This window comes from Phaenicophaeus curvirostris, chromosome 1 (assembly GCF_032191515.1).
Source record: "Phaenicophaeus curvirostris isolate KB17595 chromosome 1, BPBGC_Pcur_1.0, whole genome shotgun sequence".
Taxonomy (NCBI): Eukaryota; Metazoa; Chordata; class Aves; order Cuculiformes; family Cuculidae; genus Phaenicophaeus; species Phaenicophaeus curvirostris.
In genome coordinates, this window is record NC_091392.1 from 71,809,455 (window position 1) to 71,830,785 (window position 21,331).

The window sequence follows — 21,331 nt, forward strand, 5'->3', positions numbered from 1 at the left end:
ACTGCCATGGCACTAGGCTGGCATGTACTGTGGTAAATTCAGTGAGCAGCCAGGAGGCTTCATGCCAAAATATATTCAGAAGAAAGAAGAGGAAAGGCTTAGGAATATCTCACAGTTTTACAAATAAAAGATGTTCCAAAATCTTGTGTCCCAGTATGCAAGAGTAAAAGCCCTTTATTAATGAAATAATCCCTCCTTATGCTACCTTGAGAGAGATTACAGAATCATGTAATTATTTAGGTTGGAAAAGGCCTTTAAGATCATCAAGTCCAACCGTAAACCTAACACTGTCAAGTTCACCACTAAACCATGTCCCTAAGTGTCACATCTACACAGCTTTTAAATACCTCCAGGGATGGTGTCTCAACCACTTCCCTGGGCAGCTTGCTAATCACCAGTCAACTCAAGAAATTAACAAATAATTGTATTGGTTTTATTTCGACTTCATTGCAAGCAGTTCAGACAGTGAAAGAACAGTAGTCATTACTACTTTCTCTTGTGCTTTTCCACTTTCTGGTTTCCCAAGCAACACCGAGCCTCCCGTTTGTCTCTCTTCTCAGTTAAAGGTGAACAAAGAGGAAGAATTTAATTTGGGACATAGTTTTGCACATTTCAATTTTTTTTTAAAAAACATTTTTATGAGTTTTGAATTATTCTCCAGAGATTGAATGGTTCTTTGTTTTAGATCTAAGTGACTGAATAGATTTTGGTTTATTTAATGTTGGTAAACAGCTTCCTCACCGAAATGAAAATATTTACCCTGCTCAAAATGTTTTTTTGGTCAGAGGTTGGCCCAAATACCTTGCTCAATTTCTTTTCCCATTTTGTCTAGAGAAAACATCTCTAATACTCTAGAAAGCTCTAGCAGGACAGATATGAATGAAAACAGCATTTCTTATGCAATTACAAGTTTCTGCATTCTTTTTATTCATTAAACATCATGATATTAATATTCTTTCAATCGGCATATATTTCTACTAGCCACACACCATGAAGGAGAGGATGCTTTTCCTCTTCTCAAGCACCAAAAGGGCATTGGGAATTCCAATCTCATATTTTACTGAAACTAAGTACCATCTGTTTGGGCACTCTAGCTGACAATGTTCTATAAACAGCCAGCTAGTACTTACTATTATTTTACTGCTACCTTACAATCAGGACATGTTAAACTATCCGTCAAACTTTCTTCTTGCTTTCTTTCCTTCATCCAAAACCTGTTTCAAATCTTCCTTCAATCATTAGTCCAAGGGAAGTTCAGAACATTTGCACAAGGAGCTGTGGAATTTGGGGTTGTCTGTTTTGGAACGTAAAGTTGTTTGTCTAATTGCTAAGGTGAGAATCTTAAATCACAGGTTTTTCTCTTGCCGCCCTTTGCTAGGTGCCTAACTACTGATGCTCATCACTGTGCCTCAGACTATTTTAGCGGATCTGTTGGCAATACTTCCCCCCCTCATCACACACCACGGCTGACACCTCACTGCAAGTTGTGCTGTGCAGACATGCCTTGAGTCAAGCAGAGATCACTCTTGGTCTTGAAATTTTGCCTGGCGGTGTCTCCTTCCTACTTTGGGTCTCCCAGGTTTAAAGCGCTTGAAGCCATCCTTTAGTTATGACTCAGCCCTGAAAGTGTTCAAAGTAGCCATGCACCTGTGAGTACGCACGTACCTGTGAGTACGCAAGTCTGGAAAGCATCTTGCTACTTCCTCACACCCTGCTGTTCCTAAGGTTACATGGGAGGTTGCACTGGTCCCCAGTGGATCTGATAGGTGTGTCTGGAAACACTGAACACAAACTGATAGTATCAGCCCAGGCTGAATTTGCCTTTTATGCAATAGCCAAGGGCTGGAGACTGGGCTTTGAAATTGGGAACTGCCTCAGATCCTCTCTGAGAGAAAGGTGGACATGTCTCCTGTATTTCAGCCTACCTGATTACCTCAGAGAGGTGCTTTCTTCTTCTGGAGTCACCCTGTTGGCATGAAATGATACTCTTTCTGTGGATTTAGCAGGGCTGAGGGCCATGCATGTGGCAGCCTCATCCTGCGGGGCAGGCGGTGGGTTCCCGGTGGAACCTACACATCAGCTGGGTGTAGGTGGCTAACGCCGCTTCTTCTTGGCTTGTCCTGGGAAACCACCTCTCTGCCTACTCCAGGGAGGTTATTCTCCCTCTGTACTCGGCACTGGTGAGACCACTCCTCGAATACTGTGTTCAGTTCTGGGCCCCTCACCACAAGAAGGATGTTGAGGCTCTGGAGCGTGTCCAGAGAAGAGCAACAAAGCTGGTGAGGGGGCTGGAGAGCAGGTCTTATGAGGAACGGCTGAGAGAGCTGGGGTAGTTTAGCCTGGAGAAGAGGAGGCTGAGGGGTGACCTCATTGCTCTCTATAACTACCTGAAAGGAGGTTGTGGAGAGGAGGGTGCTGGCCTCTTCTCCCAAGTGACAGGGGACAGGACAAGAGGGAACGGCCTCAAGCTCCGCCAGAGGTGGTTTAGGCTGGACATTAGGAAAAAATTCTTCACAGAAAGGGTCATTGGGCACTGGCAGAGGCTGCCCAGGGAGGTGGTTGAGTCACCTTCCCTGGAGGTGTTTAAGGCACGGGTGGACGAGGTGCTAAGGGGCATGGTTTAGTGTTTGATAGGAATGGTTGGACTCGATGATCCGGTGGGTCTCTTCCAACCTGGTTATTCTATGATTCTATGATTCTACTCTCCCACCCACCGGGCTCCTGGCGGCGACCCGGGGCTGAGCGCGGGGGGATGCGGAGCGGGGGCGACGCCGGGAGGGCCGCGGGGGGCCGGGGCCGCGTTGTCCGCCGGGTCGCGCCGGAGGAGGGCGCGGCGGGGGGCTCGGCCGGGGGTCGGTGGGAGCCCGGTGCGGGACCTCCCTGCGCCCCCGCGGCCCCCGGGGGCTCCGGCCGCCGCTCCCCTCCCTCTCCCGGCGTCTTGGGGCGGGCTGGAAATTTACCGGGGCCGCCCGCAGCGCGGCTGCGAGCGAGAGAGGAGGGGTCGGCGGGAGGCGGAGGAAGGAAGGGAGGGAGGGTGGGAGCGGCGGAGCATCGTCTGGCGGGGAAAGCGAGGGACCAAATGACTGTGAGGAAGGACGGCAGCCGCCGCCGAGAGAGGAGCGAGCCGCGGCGCGGCGGCAGCGGCCCCCGCAGGAGACCCGGCGATGGAGGCGGGCGGCGGGCGCGGGGCTGAGCCGGAGCCCCGCATGGCGCGGGCCTGAGATGCTGGAGCGGGGCCCGGGGCCGCGGCGGCGCTGCGGGGCGAGGAGGAGGATGGCGTGGAAGTGGCCGCGCACCCGCCTGCCCGTGGGGGCCAGCGCGCTGGGTGTCTTCGTCCTGTGCTGGCTCTACGTCTTCCCCGTGTACCGGCTGCCCGACGAGAAGGAGATCGTGCAGGGGGTGCTGCTGCAGCAGGGCAAGGCGTGGAGGAGGAACCACACTGCGGTCACCCTCTTCAGGTACCGCCGTGCGCGGCCCAAGGGCAGCGGGGGACAAGCGGCTGGGGACGGGCAGATGCGCGGAGCAGCGGGCAGAGAGACCCAGCCGGGCAGGGACACCCCCAGCCGGACAGAGTCACCCCCCAGCCGGACAGAGTCACCCCCAAGCTGGACAGACACACACCCCAGCCGGACAGAGTCACCCCCAGCCGGGCAGGGACACCCCCAGCCAGGCAAATTCACCCCCCTCAGCCAGACAGGGACACCCCCCCAGCTGGGCAGTGACATCCCCAACCGGGCAGGGTCACCCCTAGCCAGGCAGGGTCACCCCCAGCCGGACAAAGCCCCTCAGCCGGGCAGAGAGATCCCCCTCCAGCCGGGCTCCCTCCCCGCCCTGCGAAGCCTCAAACTTTATTTTTCCCTACCCGACCCTTTGTTTTTTTTTTTCCCAGCGGGCGACAGGCAGGCTGGACCCCTCTTGCCCAGCAAAACTTTTTGGGTCTCTCTGTCGCTGCGGGGCTGCGCGCGGGGGTTGGAGGCTTATTTCTCCTCGCAGGGAAATAAACCCGTCTCGGATGCCTTTCCCAGGAGAGGGATGAGGTTGCTGGGGCTTGCGGTGCTGGGTGCACAATAGGATGCTTCTCGCCTCCTGGAAAACAGCTGCACCGGCAGCCGCTGTGGCTGCGAACAAAGCGAGGGGCTCGCTTCGCGTATGGATTGTGACTCCCTGCGTGTTGCCGGAGGAAGCCGAGCTTGTGGATCTCCCCGTGATGCTCGAGGGGAAATTCGTGTGGGCGTTTATTCGTGTCAGCATCCTCTGTCCGAGGTGTGCTTTGGAACCTCTGCGCTGGCCCTTGACCCTTTGCAGTTTATTATAGAACCTATGTGAAAAGCCACCTTTTTCTCTTCTTTTCTTTTGACGCGACTGGGAAATGGCGAATAGTCCTTGGAGCCCTTTTCACCTTCCCCGGCTGCACGGGAGAGAAGGAGCGTTGCAGTCAGAGAGCCTCAGCTCATAGCGCTGGAGAAGCAGGTCCCTGCAGCAGGGAGGATTTTTTTGAATGACCCTAGCTGAAAAACATGTGCGGTGGAGATTTCCATCCCCTCGAAGTTTTCTCGTTGTGCCTGAGTAAAATACAGACAATTGGAAGAGAGGCAGATTTCCTTCCCGTTCCTGGAGGGAAGCTGGTTTTATTCCCTTTCCTCTAAGCAGAAAATGAAAGATAAGAGTTAATGGTAATGAAATTGCCTGCAAAAAGGCTCTTTTTCTTTAGTAAATGATAGAATGAATGACATCCAAATTCTAAGGGATTTATTTTCTTCTTTTCTTTTTTTTTTCTTTTAAAGTGGTTTACAGCTTTATTTGATGTCCTTCAGTATTTTTTGAAGGCAACTCAACTTGTCTCTGTCATGGACTGGTGCCGGCATGTGATTGCTTAATATCTTGTCTGCTGGGGTTACAGAAACTTTTCAGTTCTTCAAAAGCACATACTTCCTTGAGCCCCTGAAGCTTGCTGAAAATATAAGCAATGTGAGGTGATAAGCAGGTGTGTGTTAATATCTTGTCATTGGAAAGGCCTGGAAGAAGTCCTGCCTTATTAAAGAGCTAGCAATAAAGTACAGATGCAGGATCTCTTTCCTAAAACACTGATACCAGAAACTAGGCTGATCTTCTCAGATACTAATTCGTCACAGTCATGTTGTGCCACAGATTCCCATTTTTGGGGGTAGATGAATCCAGATTCTAAAAAAATTACCCTGACAGGTGATATAGGAAAAGTTTGATGCATTATTTTTTCATGTTTGTAAACAAAATGTTGTTTGAACATTGATAACGCTGCTGGAGCTTCAGCTTGAAAAGCAGGTCTTAGACCACTTCCACCACATGGTTTAGAAACAAAAACTCCGTGTGGCTTGTCAAACAGAGGGTTTGGCCATATGTTTTTCCACTCTCTAAGCACAGTGATTATCTCAGAGATGCTATTGAAGAGAGTCTTTTGCAATGAAAGCAGTTATTGTTTCTTGCCTGTGTGTCTTGATGAGTTGCTGCGGCACTAAATACAATGAGATTTAAATCGGTCTGCTTCAATAAATTTAAAGTTTTTAAGAGAAAATGTGCACTGGATATATGAAATGCATTTACCCTAACAGTCAAATAATTGTGATGTAGAACTCTGGTTTTGCTGTGTAAATTTGCTTCTCTTAATATCAGTAGAAGATTATGAAATTGAAGTCCATGTCAGGTAAGCTGCTGTATATTGTGAGGGGATTAACAGAAACAATGCCTGACTCTGCCAAGAGTCTCTTATACAAGAGCACTGTAAAAGCTCCCAGATTCAGTTTCTACTGTAAACTGGAGATGAATGCGAGTCTCTGTTTTAATTGGAAGGGAGGTATAGAGCTTCACAGAAATCCTGCGTACGGGCTTTGAAGGAATATGCTTTCCATAATAGCCTAGTATTAAGTGGTTTTTAATATATTATTAATGAAGAATAAGATTAATTGCCATTCTCCCTAGTCCTCCTGGCATATTCTGGTTACTAAACATTTTTGCTTTTGCGCAGTTTTGAAGGATAAATTTTAATATATCTGTAATTAACTTAATCAAAACATACTTTTCAAACCTCAGAAGTGCTATTCCCTTTTGCCTTCTGTACCTGGATCAAAGACAATTTCAGTAAGCAACTTAGCAAGATCAACGAAAACATCTAGGGTAATTTGGGTTGAACACTGGCAGCCAAGTGTCAGTAACTCCTCCATCTCCACTGCTCCTTCTTTCTCCTCTCTGTATAGTGAGAAGCCTCATGTGTAGATCTGACCCATGTAAGTTCTGGCTTATGCAAGAACTCAGACTGTCCTGGTACTTGTGGGATGATTTACAGGAGGGTTTTGTGTTTAAATATGGATTTGCAGTACTGATTTTCAGGTATAAATACCCATGTAAATAGCCACAGATCGCTGCTTCTGAGGTGTGTGTTGCATTACTTTGGCTGTGCGTAAAGACAGTTTGAACTGTATTAAACTTTTCACTCTGGTGTGAGTCTGTATTTAAAGCCTGCTCTCAGCCTTGACTCTGCATGTGCAGCTCCCATGAGTAATCCTGGCATGATGACTGTGCTGAGTCCCACTGCCAGCTAGTGCAGTGAGTGTCTGTGCAAGAGCTGCCAGGGTTCTTAGGTGGTAGGACAGATCCTGAAAAGCCTGAACGTACAATTGAGGTTACTAAAAAAAGCTCTTGGTCCAAAACCTTTCCTCAGTTAAACATAGCTTCCTGAAAAGTCCTCAAATTCTGGGCATTTGGAGTTGACCAGAGCCTACTAGCAAGCTATTAGTATTAGCATCCCTTACATTTTGGGACACTAGTGACTGGGGGTAGTTAAACTCTGCTGTGGAAACATCCCTCTCTGACAAATGCTGGATAGTAGTCTGTCATTCAGATGGTAAACTGCTTGATCTTGAACTAGGAAATGGTCAGAATAGGAATGAGACTGTCATTAGAGTCACTAATGGCTAATGTGTCTAATTTACCTGCAATATAGTGGCTTGTCATCCTCTGAGGTGGTTAATGTTATTGCACTCTAATTGTTCTTACGTATTGCTTAGGGGTTTTTTTTATGGGCCTAGTGCTGCTTAAATTATTTAGGCAAAAGTGTTGTTAATTGCTGTTTGTTATTAGTGAAGTAAATGCTATACAATGATAACTTTAGGATGATTTTATTTGAAGTGATTGCTGTTGATTAAAAGCAGAGCTGGATCTTTTCATCTGCCCTACAAGTTCCATGCAACCACAAATCTTGAGTGGTGTATGTTTATTTGACACTTGTGCTTCATTTGTTGCCCAGATGGACCTTCTCTGGGGAGTGAGTTCACTTGTGGTGGGCAGCTGACTTGACTATCAGAAATCCCAGTGAAAGGGTTGGATGGTGACTTAGTGACTTAGAGATTAGAGATTCTTGAAGAAGACATGGGACAATCCCATTTGCAAGGCAACAGAAAGGCTACCCTTGAGATTCAGTTTGTGCTCTTGCTTCTGCTGCAGCAGTTTTCTGTGATGCTGAAAGGTGACCCTGTGTTTATTCACGGAGTGGCTTGGTTGAGCTGTGGCATGTCTCCTGTGAACTCACTGGTTGCCTCTGGTCCAAAGCATCTGCTACAACTTGGCTTATCTCCCCAGTGCTGTCCTCTCTGTCCCTGGAGCAACACCGGCCATGCTTATCTTGGCAGGTGGCTTCTCAACTCCTTTTTCATCAGATTTGACCTCTTACCCATTTTCTAGGGACTGAGAGGAAAACCTTCTGGTGCTTGCAGTGTGGATGTGGACAGACTGTATGAGGCCTCTTCTACTGTTAGCTTTTGTGTCTTGTAAAAATAATGCTCTGTCACTGCTATGCACTGTGCTGGAGGGGGTTTTCCCACTGTGACCTCTACAAGCTGCTGTCTGCCAGCTGTTAATGTCTGTACCTAGAGTGCAATCAACAGTAGGTGCTGAAGAACATTCCCGTGTGCAAATAATTTTTCATTTTAGAATCATAGAATCATAGAGTGGTTTGAGTTGGAAAGGACCTTAAAGATCATATTGTTCCAACCCCCCTGTCATGGGCAGGGACACCTCCCACCAGACCAGGCTGCTTAAGGCCCCATCTAACCTGGCCTTGAACACTTCCAGGGATGGGGCAACCACAGGTTCCCTGGGCAGCCTGTTCCAGTGTCTCACCACCTTCATTGTGAAGAATTTCTTCCTAATGTCTAATCTAAATCTTCCCCCTTCTGAACTAAATCCATTTCCCCTCATCCTATCACTACATGCCCTTGCAAAAAGTCCCTTCCCAAATTTCTTGTAGGCCCCCTTCGAGTACTGGAAGGTTGCAATAAGGTCTTCCTGGAGCCTTTTCTTCTCCAGGCTGAACAACTCAAACTCTCTCAGCCTGTCCTCATAGCAGAGGTGCTTCAGCCCTCTGATCATCTTTGTGGCCCTCCTCTGGACGTGTTCCAACAGTTCCATATGCATCTTATGCTGGGGATTCCAGACCTGGACACAATACTCCAGGTGCGGTCTCACAAGAGCAGAGTAGAGGAGGAGAATCTCCTCCCTCGACCTGCTGGCCACACATCTTTTGATGCAGCCCAGGATACAGTTGGCCTCCTGGGCTCTGAGCACACATTGCCAGCTCATGTGGAGCTTCTCATCAGCCAGCACCCCCAAGTCCTTCTCAGGGCTGCTCTCAATGACATCATCTCCCATCCTGTATAGAAACTGCGGATTGACCCGACCCAGGTGTAGGACCTTGAACTTGGCCTTGTTGAACCTCATGAGATTCACACATGCCCACTTCTCCAGCTTATCCAGGTCCCTCTGGATGACATCCTGTCCTTCTGGCATGACAACTGCACCACTCAGCTTGGTGTCATATGCAAACTTGCTGAGGGTGCACTCGATCTCACTGTCTGCGTAATCAATGAAAATATTAAACAGCACTGGTCCCAATACGGAATCCTGAGGGACACCACTTGTCACGGATCTCCATCTGGACTCTGGGCTGTTGACCATCACTCTCTGAATGCGACCATCCAACCAATTCCTTAACCACTGTTCCATTCACCCATCAAATCTGTATCTCTCCAGTTTAGAGAGAAGGATGTTGAGGAGGACCGTGTCAAAGGCTTTTCAGAAGTCCAGATAGATCACATCCATTGGTTTTCCTGTGTCCACTGATGGGGTCACCCCATTGTAGGAAGCCACTAGGTTGACCATACAGGACTTCCCTTTGGTGAAGCCGTGCTGGCTGTCTCAACCTCCCTGTCCTCCATGTGCTTTAGGATAACTTCTAGGAGGATCTCTTCCATGATCTTCCCAGGCACAGAGGTGAGGCTGACAGGTCAGTGGTTCCCAGGGTCATCTTTTCTACCCTTTTTAAAAATGGGCCCAATGTTGCCCTTCTTCCAGTTGCCAGATTGTATTAATGCAGAACTGGAATTCCAGATCCCTTCCCCGTCTGCGTAAGACAAATGCTGTCGCCAAGTTGGCACGAGCTTCTTTTATTCACATGGCTTTTTTCTTTCTCTTTTGATATGAGCATTGCAAAGTATGAGTGTTGCAATTCTTATGAGTATATTTCAAGGTATATCTGAGACTAAATTTCATATTTCTCAGGTTTGCTAGATAAGAATTTTGCCTTGCTTAAACAGCTTTGTCATGTACTGAATTATTCCTACTTCTTTCACTGAGACATGTGAAGAGTGAAGTTAGGATTAGAGCTGGGAGATCCTGGATTAGATTAGTTCTGCCTCTGTGGCCCATGAATCCCTGCCCTGAAACCATTGGATATGTTTAAATGCTGTGTGTTGACAGTGGCCAAATCCAGCTCTTTTTGCTCTCCTGAGGAGGCATCACTGCTTCCTGGCTGTGTTTTAAACTCAGTTGCGAACATTTTGAATTACTGGCTTTTTTTCAGTTGTATTTGCTGCATTGGTGACAATTGGGTATTTGTAATTTGTAGTTTCTTGGTGTCTCCAGCTGAAATGGGAAGTTGTTTTGGTGAAGAAGCACAATTTGAAGAGCAGGCTAAAGTTCAGAGGAAAGAAAAGTTCTTATTCCTTTTTACTATTTGGAGGCTGTGGTTAAGACAACAAGTTGTAGAGAGGTCTGGCTCCATATCTTCAAGGTCTTTAGGTGTCTTTGGATATCTAAATTACAAGAAAGCAGTAAGGATTAGTTATCACAGCTTTGCAGGTGAGGGCTGTGGTGGCAAAATAGGAATTGACTTCAATCCCTAAGTTCCACCTCATGGTATCCTTGTTTTTGCCTGTAAGTAGATTTTTCTTACAGACTTTAATTGATCCTTCCTCATGAAACAGAGTCAAGATCCCTATTTCTAGGATCTGCTCTTGCAAAGTTTTGGATTGCTCCTTTACTTTAAATTTTTAAAAACTCCAGTACGGCCAGCATTTATGGGAAAGTGTAGCCAACTCATGGAGGCTCTTTTCCTGTTAGCTGGGAGCATCCGAAGGCCCAGAGCCAGACACTGGGCAACAGGAGGAACAGACTTTAATAGAATTTAAGTTCCTCGACTAGGTCCCTGACTAGATCTGGTATGTACATACACAGATGCTGCTTGAGGTATCTATTATATTTTCACATCTGTGCTTTCCCATTTTCCTGCTTTATAGTGGATGGAATGGGCACTGAATCATCTGTACAATATAGTAACTCGTGATTTATTCCTTTACTTGTAATTTTCATCTTCAGAGCAGCCAAGAGTATTGCTCCCATTTGATGTGTGTTCACTGACATATATAGAGAAATCTATTTTGGAGGCTAGTTCCTACTAGGTAAGTGCATGGAAAATGATTTGTCTTTTCACCTTTAGAATTTATCCTCTCCCTGTGAGGATGATCCTCATTGAACTGGTGAGGCTGTTTGGACTGCAGTCTTCTGTTTTTCCAGCATTCTAAGCACCGAAAATTAATTAATTTGAAATCTTTGCTTAGATTTTTTTTCTATATGCTGCATGTGGTTCCCAAAATGCAAGAAAATGTCTCCTAATGTTAAATCATGCATGCATGCAGTTAAATTCACACTGAAACATATTAATCCATGTTAAGTAGTAATTGCAAACCTCGGTGGAAATTCAGGTTTTGTTGTGTCACAGTTTTTGTATTCTTCTCCCAGGTCTTGGAATCTGAACTGATTGATGAACAGAGGGTGGAGGGGGAACATGGCACTGTTAAGTAGCTTAACCTTAGCAAAGACTTTGTCTATAAAGTAATTAATATGGAAGCTCTGAGCTTTTTGAAGAATCTGTTCCTGTTTCCTCGATCTTAGTGGTATTTGAAATTTTTAACAGAGTGAATTACACTGTAGAGAACAATATGTTGGCTTTAACCAGGATTCTGGAGGTTGCTTTCCCAGTGCTCTGTTCAGGAAAGTGGTGAAGAATGTGAAATTAGATTGTTATAAAGCACTTTCTGGCCAGCAGAATGGTAGATCCTTTTTGTTGTTGTACTAAATCAACAGATCGAATTATTTTGACTTCTCCCATTCTGTCTGCATAGAAAATACCCTCCTGAATTCTTGGTTTAGAGGTTCTCTTTTCAAGTGGAGATGTGGGTACAATGAGGTTTTTGAAGCTGCTGGAAATAGCTGAATAGAAATAGTTGACTTTTTTGTCTTTCGTGTTTGCTGTGAGCATCATTTAATTTCCTGAACAACCATTTTCTTTATTTTTTTTTTCCCCTCCACCTCTTCTTCAGTCTGTTCCCATTCTTAAGCTGCTTGATATCCTCCTCAGCTTTCAGGGGACTGCCAGAGTCTTTGAATGGCTCCTTTTATGATTATCCAATCATCACCCATAGCAGTGATGTAAAGAACTTATGTGAAATTATTTACTCCTTTATCTTCCTCCCTTACTGAGCTGCCAGTCACCTTCTTCAGAGTCCTACATCTCACACTGGTGCTTGGGACATCTGTCATTTCCCATCGTTTACATGCCAGTTGTAGGCTATCAGGCTTTCCAGGTAAACTGCACATTCTGCCTTAATGTAGTGGCAAGATAAAGTCTCTGGCTATCAGGTCTCCTCTACTCTGAGGATGCACGGCTAACTTTAATTTAAAAGCTGCTATATAGCTTGCCTATAAGGAACACTAGGAAAGCAGATCAGCTATTTTGCTTGCTTTCCTGTGGGAAAACTTACTCTGCCTATTTCTGGAATGCCTGGAGTGGACATTGTGGTAATAGAGGAGTAACAGCTTTGTATTTCCTGTCAAAGATGAAAGACAAACAAACAAACCGTTCACCTCCTTCCCCCAAGTAGATATGAATGTTTTCCTACGTACTTTGCCTTGGCCAAATGTCAGCTCTGGTAATGGTATTTCATCTGCCATAATGTTTGGAGTGTCTATTGTACATGATACTCCACTTGCAAAGTCGATCCTGCGGTACAATGTGTGAACTACCTACAGCTATAGGCAGTACTCATAAGTACCACAAGAGTTAAGAACCAGCCAAAAAGCACTCAAATATAAAGTGAGGTGGTGGTGCTGAATCCAAGGCTTACCGATTCCTGCCTCTTTCAGTGAAATGGGATTACGAGTCTCAAATAACTCAACTATGTTTCAATCTTTTCACTTTTGACTGTTAGGGTACACCTGATTCTGGTTCCCCAGGTACTTTTTGTACAGCGAAGGAAACAGAGTTATAAAGGAAGTTAAGGCAATGGTGTCTCTGTGGCATGGTTATCTCTTGTAACTGAACTTCAGATCTAGGTCATCAGTGAAGTCAGTAGGAAGTCCTGTACCAATCTGTACAGAAATTATCATTTATACAGTGCCATAAGCTTGCAGAGAGATATTCTGTGCTTTGAAGGATTTTCAGTCCAAGAATATGTATAGTGAGATTTATCCCACCTATCCAGATTAGGAATTTTGATTAATGGAATGAGTTTTCCCTCTGTCAGTACAATGTTTAATGCAGAGAAATACCTAGGTTCTTTCCTACTGACAGGTCACCTGAATGTTTGCTGGAAGAATAATACAAATACTTGTGTTGAGGGTTTGGTGGATACTGGTTCTTCTTGCTACTGGTACCTGGAAGTATGAGCTTACTGCGTGTAAAGTGCTTAATACTTTCGTGTAAAATTTTGCCTTCTTTCTGTGGCTTCGACTGAAGCATTAGTATGTTTAAAAGGGAATAGAATATGTCTTTATTCCATACATAGTATTCACTTGAGAAATGAATCCCTGTTCCTGGGCAGTAACTGACTTTGTTTTCCCTAATGAATTGCAATGTTAACAATGCTTCCACGGTTTTCTTTTTTTTCCTGAATGTCAATAAACTTAGTTACCATGGCTTCATGTTTCATTGCCTTTCATGCTGTTACATTTGTCACAGGTCCTCAGCTGTACTTAAATGATAGTGTTACCACATGTACTAGATTGTTTGCTCTGTCTGTATCAGTATTTAAAAGCAGGCATGTGGAATCAGTCACGTGCCTTTGTGAGGAAAGACACGGAAAAGGATTAACCAGAGCCTAGGGCTGATAAAGAAGTGGATGAAAGAATCTTCAGCTACTGATGTAATTCAGATTCGTTAATTTTGACCACACATTTTGTTCTTCGGGCTAAGTGATTGCTTGCTTTTACCATTGTCCTTCTCCTTTAGCTGTTCTTCTTTGTTCCCTTTTCTTTCCACTTATCTTATCTTCTATCAAAGTCCCATCTGGGGAGAAAAAACTTAGCCATTGATTGTATAGCTTGTGTGCTGTTTGCTGCCATCACCTTGCTCAGCTGCCCAGCTGCGGAGTATGTGCATTTTCTTAAATGTTCAGTCTCTGTCAACTCTCACTTACTGAACAATGCTGCTGGTCAGCAGTGCACCCTTCAGCTTCATCCCATCACTTTGTATTTGCTGGCAAGCCCCTAGCAGTCGTATTCCCTAATGCCTCGTGTGGTGCCTCACATGCATTGTCCTTTGGACCCTACAGCATTGCCCTGTGTCTCAGACTCACCCCAGGAGTGAGCTGTATGCTGGCCCCAGGGCAGCACCTCCACATCATCCTCAAGGGCTCCTCAAGACTTATGCTGCAATCATAGGAGTTGGAGGGGGAAACAGAATTTCGTGAGTAGCACTTTGGAGCATACTGAAAGCTGCCGGTGTGGAATGGGAGGAAATCAGTACCTGAAGAAAGGCAAGGAGGCAAAGAAGAGAAAGGAGATACATGGCTAGTTGGGGAGTTGAGTGTGACTATTTGTTAGCCTTTCTTCTTGAAACATCTTTTCAGTTGGTCTTGATGTTCTGTAATGGTGAACCTGACTCATGGGAGTTAATTGACTTTGTGTGTTCAGTTTCTGAGTTACATGAAAGCTTGGCGGGAGCAAAAAAGCTGGAAGCCCCAAGGAAAATGGCAGCTACAAGATCTGTGGGCTCTGTCACAACAGTGAGTGCTGTGGTAGACATTGCTAAGTAGCTGAAAATATAATATTTAAGTTGTAATCTTTAGATTACCTTTGCTTGTTTATGGGTGATTTTACTGTCCATTCACTCAGGCAACTTTAGGTTCTTATTTGTCTGAGCATGGTTCAGACTCTTTGTAGCAGTGCATGCACAACTGTGTGCAGGGCTTCTTCTTTCCTGGCCTCAATCAGATTGCTGTTCTAGGAGGGCAAATAGTGACAGTGCAACTCGTGTAATTGTTAACCCTGAAAACAAGTGAGCAGGGATAAGACACAAAGGGCTGCGAAGCGGGAAATGTGTTGACTTGTTTCTCCCCACAGCCTTTAAGGGCTGGAATGGATAAGAGCAGTGCAGTGAGCATGAAGTTACCGCTGTGAGAGTCTTCATTCAGCAGTGCTAAGAGGCTTTTTGCCAAGGGCCATGACCTTGACTTTTTTTCAGGTTCTGCAGTCCAGGGAATGTCCACTTGTAAAATTTCTGCTGGATTGGTGATAGTTACTCCTCTCCCAGAGCAAAGCAGGAATAGGTGTTGAAGTATGTGTGCTTACGGTTTGGGGCCATTAATATGAATTTGGGAATCATTCAGGTTGGAAAAGACCTCTAAAATCATCAAGTCCAACTGTAAATCTAACACTGAATCATGTCTTTAAGCACCACATCTACATGTCTTTAAAATACCTCTAGAATTGGCTCCATCACTTCCCTGGGCAACGTGTTCCAGTACTTGGCAACCTTTTCAGTGAAGTAATGTTTCCTTATATCTATCCTAAACCTCTCCTCCTGTCACTCGTCACTTGGGAGAAGAGACCAGCACCCACCTTGCTACAATCTCCTTTCAGGTAGTTGTAGAGTGTGTTAAGGTCTCCCCTCAGCCTCCTCCAGACTAAACAGCTCCAGTTCCCTCAGCTGGTTCTCATAAGACTTGTGCTCCAGTCTGTCACCAACTTCATATTCTTTCTTTGCACACACTCCAGCACTCCAATGTCTTTCTTGTAATGAAGGGCCCAAAACTGAGCAGTATTTGAGGTGAAACCTTACCAGCACTGAGTACAGGGGATGCTCACTTCCCTACTCTTGCTTGCCACACTATTTCTGATACAAGCCAGGATGCCATCCCTACAAAAATATCCTGTTACCCACCCTTGTAATGCTTATGCTGGCTCCTGCAATCAAATGTGTGATGGTCTTAATTTTGTGGAATGGAAATGAAGAAGGATTTTTTTGGTCCTCATAGCTAAAGTGAGGGGTTGAAAAACATGAAAGAGAGCTCATGCCACCGAAGTAAAAAGAAAAAAAAAAAATTAATTGTGAGTTGTTTTTCAGACACCTAATTTCTGTGCCTTAATTGTGATTTTGGTGGCCTGACTCATGATTTTTAAATGATAGGGATTGCTATAGTGAGAATTACATATCAGCCTGTAATTAGATGTATTTTTTTAACTAAAGAAGCTGCAACAGTGATGGGAATAGGAGAAACAAAACTAATCTGGGCATTCCTTTTTAGGCCTTATTATTAATTGAACATTTTGTCTTGGCACCCAGCAAGCATCTAGCACAAACACACTTGCTGAGCCTTATGTACAAATGCTGAGGATCTTCAAGGTATAGTATGCCCAGTTGGATGAAGCAGTAAAAATGCACATGAGAGATTTATTTTTTCTATCCCACTTTGGTCATCACCTTTAAATGTTAAAGCACATCCAGAGGGAAACAGCAGAGCATGGAACTTGAGCTAGCTGATCCAAAAGTGGTAGCAACAACAAAAAAGTAAACCTATCATTAGAGAAAACATGTGTTTTGATGGTACTGTTTAGACAACGGAATGAGTGAAAACAGTTCTTTAGTGTAGTGCAGTAATTGCTAGTGGGTCCAGCATGTGATAACATGTTTATTTTTGCCTTGGGTTTTTGATGAGTGAAATTAGGGCTTTCTTTTATTTTATTTTAAAAAATTTATCTTGTGCTTCCCTTGTCAAACAGACCATTGCTGGTGAAAGTCTTGTACTATGAAGGTTGTTGTTCTTCCTCACAGAATCTGTAGAATAATATATTGTCTGGCCTGAGTCATTATATTTTCAGTCCTGAGAAGTAAGTTGTTGCCACTTGTGAAATGCCTCCAGTCTACAGATATTTCTTTAACAATTTGGTAACTGCTAACAGCAAATCAGCTTTCAACAAGTTTAATGAATAAATAGCTAGACTTTGTCATTTTATTATCACCTTTTTGGGTCTAAAATAAATAAATTCAGTGTATGGGGATGAAAATCTCCCTAAACACAGTGGCTCTGGATTAGGCAATGAGCGTGTGAACGTGATCTGGAAGTATTTTAAAACCAACTTTCAAGCAATATTCCTGTCTTAAGATGCCGCATTGAGGGACCGAGTAGACCAAATGATTTATTTGATGAATTTTTACTTTTATTCTCATACTTAGCAGATTTTTTGCATTAGTTGCTGGGAGGCTGAATAGAATTTTTGCTTGCTTTTTTTTTTAGCAGCATCTTTTAAATATTGATGCTGTAAAAGACCATAAAACTTAAGAAAGTTGTTTCACAGTGAAAAATACTTAGGGTACTTCTGGCTCATCCTTCCCCTGAGGAAGTTGGTAAGTCTTCTCTGAAAAGAATAGTAACTAGTGTTGCTTTGTTTATCAAAGTTTATGTGATGTTGAGCATCTTAATAGCAGACCTGCACTGGGCTACTCATCTAGTTATTTTAAACTGAAGTGGTTCATGAAGACTTTGCTCAAATTTAGTCTCTACAGCCAGCATTACTGTAATATCCTCTCTGCTTTCCAGACCCTCCTCTGAATAATGTGGTTGGCTGCTGTTTTAGCAGCTGGAGGGACCTGTTGCTGTCCTATGCCACGGTATCTGCATCCTCCCAGTATTAGCAAGCAAAATAAATGTTACAAGTACCATTAGGATTTCTTGCTTCCTTTCCCTCATCAGGCCTTCACATCCCTGCCTGAAGGCCACGTGGTGGCTGTTGATGCTGTCCCATGGAAGCCTACTCACAGGTGACATTGCAGGCACTCAAGCTCAAGATTAACTTGTGCCCCAGTGTTTTTGAAGCTGATTACCTTAATGCTTTGGATCACCTCCAAAACTACCTCAGTTGTCCCTATCATCTCTTCCCACTTTAAAGAGTAAGTTGTTCTATAAATAGCAGTGCTAATTAGGCTCCATTTGTGTCCCAGTTCCCTCAACTCTTTTTGTTCCCTGTGACACAAACGTAGAAAGAGAGGCACTGGGTGCTGACTGAGCAGCTGGCTGCTCTCCATCAGAGTGCATGACATCTGCCGTCATGGGGCTCAAAAATTTGGGTCTCCCTTCTACCCAAGTTTTCACACAACTTGTAAGATCTTAATCATAATTGACACTTTTCCTCTTCCCTGTTCAAATGTTGCTCGAGTTAACCAACAAGTTCAGAATTCTGCAAGGTGCACAGGACAGGTACATCAGCTAGTGCCGTCACTTAAGTTTTGTTTGCCATACCTATTTAAAATACACCCTTTTTCCCCCAGGTGAATTCTCTCAGAATTACTTGTGGGCTGCTGGAGCCCCACATCTCTGTCTCCTTTAGGCTTTCTATACCAGGCCAGCCTAGCCCCTGCTCAGCGGGGATTAGCCTCCTCTTTGTGACTAAGGGCAGGCAGTTTCCCACAGCTGACAGACCTCTGTCCTCATCCCAGACAGCCTCCCCTGCTGGGAGCTGAGCTCAGACCAAACCAAATCATAAGCCATAGTGAGTGATCATGCTGGGAGCAGACAAATTCTGTATTCTGAAGGACAAGACTGTGTCCTTTCCTGCCTGCAACAAACCGTGAGCAATATTCCTTCTCTCCTCGCTGTGTTAGTCTTGTTCTCAGTTTTGGCTGTTCTCAGGGACAGGATTTCCTTCTTCATATGTTCTTATTTTTACTTAAAACCTGAATTTTGATTGTGAGTAGGGTACTCCAAAAAGAAAGAAAGAAAATGTATGTGCTTGTAGAGCAGGATGGGAAGGGTGATGATGGTGGTAAAGTTGGTAAGATGGAGGGGCCTTGGGAAGTTGGAATGGAAGTGGAAGATGGGTAGGTTTTAAGACAATAAAAGCAAGTAGTTTGTAATAGCAGGGGTGCTGAAGAAGGAGAAACATTAGAAGCAGAGAATAAAGTAAAGAAACATTTATGTCAAACAGTATTGCTGAGAAAGAGAGGCTGTAGTTAGGAAATTTGAGAACAAATATGTGGATAAATCAGAAGGGCAATCAATTGAGAATGAAACAATCAGTGAATTGGATAATTTCAGAACAGCTCAGTTAGTAAGGCAACATAACCGAAGAAGGTAACAATTAATTAAGAGGACATGGTTGAAGTTATAATGTCAGTTGAGAAGATCAAGTATCAGATGGAAGCAGATCACTTGAGTAAATTGAGGGTCCAGTTTCGATGGCCTATGTAAGGTATAAGAGAGGCTTTGAAACTGTAACAGAAGAGGGCATTTTCATGTCACAAGATAGGAGAAATGGGAATAATTTTGCTCTAGAGATGACTCTTGAAGTAGTGAGATTTGAAAGTAGAGTGATGAAATATGTGGAGTACAGCCCACTCACTGCAGCTATCTCTGGTACCTGTCCTACTTAAGAGCTGTGGTAGGGAAAATGTCCATATGGTTAGCAATGAGACAGGAAAACAACATTTGTTGCTCTGTTTTTTTTTTCATTCTGTGATTGCATGTTGCCAACTAGGCAATCCACTCAGACTTGGCATCTAGTGAACTTTGTTCGTTGAGGTTTAGACTGCCCTGTAGGATACCAGCAGCTTGTGCTTAGGGATGATGAATTACAGCGGGCAACTCTTTGAACTCTCATATCTAAACCTGAGTTAGTTACTACGGTTTTGGGGTGAGACTTTAAAACAAAGACATTCTTTGTTTTGTCTGAATGTTATGCACTTCTCACTTAGTGCTCTAGTAGGGTCATACACAGGGTTGCCATTAAAATGGTGCATAGACAATGTGTATTTAGAAACAGGGACTCAAAACTGCACTGTGGATATTCAGCTACTCCAGAATTCCTTGGTCACCCACATTTGTCTAGTTTTGGTTCCAAACTGTGGAACAGCTCTGGGAAGGCGAGGCATTTGTGGGGGCAGACATGGAGCTTCTGTGCTTTTGATTGCACAGAATTGCTGGCATTGTCAAATGCCAGCACCTTCTCCAGACTGATCTCACTAAGCAGGAGGCACATTGGAAAACAGTGAAATTATGCGTCTCAGATGTTTTCTCTCTGTTGTTTTGCAACATTTTCATTATCTAGCTTCTGCCCCAAATATACTTGCTTTCCAGTGGCTGTGATAATACACCCTTTGAGGGTCTGCAGGGCAGATTTGTGAGAACTGTACAGCATAAATCAATTGATAATGGACTTCTATTATAGTGCAGAAGATCACAAAAATGTCTTTAGTAGGACAGATTACTAAATAGATCAGGTCTGTGTAGTTCAGTTTCCTATCTCTGTCAAGGGCTGGCACCAAATGTTGCAGATAAAGCCATGCAATGGACAGGGATATTTAGTATAATCTCCCCAATAAATCAGTGTCTCATGTTGTTATAGTTATGAGTCTTGCCCTTTAGTAACTTAGTTCTATACCTCATTCAAAATTACTGTTGTTAATTATAACAACCTTTCATCTTCTTGGTGCATACATAAAAAGTCAATCCCTTCTTAACCTTCATTATTCTTAATTTAGGAAATGCAGATGTTCTCATAATGGTTAGTTCTTAAGTATATAATTCTCATTCTTAGATTGTTGCTTAATCACTTTAAAAATTATTTCTTTTTTGGCTCACATACTCTTTTTGTACCAATTTGCTTATTTATCTGGTTTGGTTTTAGATTGTAACATTGTACCAGAAAACAAAATGTCATCATGCTGTTGAAAACTAAATAGTTCATCTTCAGCCCTGTAGTAAACAGTTAAATTACTGTAGAAATTGAATTATTGCTCTTTAAAATTGTTCAGTTATTACTTCTGAAACACAAATCCTCTTTCTGAATAATTAACCGATTGAATTTCTTGAGCTAAGTAGCATAGACTAACTGAAGGACATTCCCATGATTAAATATAGTTCTATAACTTGTCTTGCATTCTTGAGCTGCAAGGTGAATTTTCAAGACAAGTCTGAGATCTAAATAGCTGGCAGTTGAACTATGCAGTTGCTGGATGCTCTCAAGCTCTGTGTAAGCTTCACCAGTTTCAGGCCTGGGAGCTATGAATGTAATGAAAGACTCAGTCAAAAGCATTCCTAGAAAGCAAATGTTGGGTTAAATTTTGTGCAGCATATATCCCGTGGTTGTGAAGGTGAAAGCCTTCTCATACCTGTCACAGAGACTAATGTTTATCTGCCTGACAGGACACATTTCTCATGTTCATTTACTATCAGGAAGAAAAAATACAAACCCACAAACTGTATTGGAGTATATCTTTAGTTGCCCTGACAAGCTGGGAAGGAAGGGATCAGAAAAAGAAAGTGTCCTAGGTGACCATCTCTTTGGGCCAGGGACTGTGACTGATCTATATCTCTGCTATTGGGACCCTTGGGTTTGACATGTAGTTTTGACAATACTCAAAAATGATTGTGAGCTACCTTTAGGCCAGACTGATAAGTTCAAGATCAGTAAAATATAGAATCTACTACTCTCCTTCTTCACTCCTCTCGGGATATTGAATGCCACTGTTTCATGAGCCAAGGTTTCTATTGATTATCACATCCCCAAACTGTGCTTCCTTGTTAGTGAATAGTAGTTCCAGCTCTAAGTTGACTCATCAATACCTGTATCTAAAATTATCCCTGACACACTCTAAAAATCTCCCAGGTTGCTTGCATCACTCTGTTGCCCTTCCTATAGATGTCAGGGAGACCCAAGTCTCCGACTGCACCCAGAGTTTGTGGTGCAGACA

The 21,331-nt window shown here is 43.9% G+C and overlaps 1 protein-coding gene across 3 annotated transcripts in view; it reads left to right on the forward strand.

The window, feature by feature from the left end:
• The first annotated feature begins 3,165 nt into the window (after positions 1-3,165).
• ST8SIA1 (ST8 alpha-N-acetyl-neuraminide alpha-2,8-sialyltransferase 1) overlaps positions 3,166-21,331 on the forward strand; it is a 126,368-nt gene continuing 108,202 nt past the window's right edge. For all 3 annotated transcript variants that reach the window (XR_011337889.1, XM_069862697.1, XM_069862710.1), the window contains exon 1: positions 3,166-3,458. Coding sequence is in view for 2 of the 3 variants with exons in the window: in XM_069862697.1 (XP_069718798.1) it covers positions 3,223-3,458 (236 nt within the window). In the remaining variant the exon portion in view is untranslated. The remainder of the gene's footprint in view (positions 3,459-21,331) is intronic.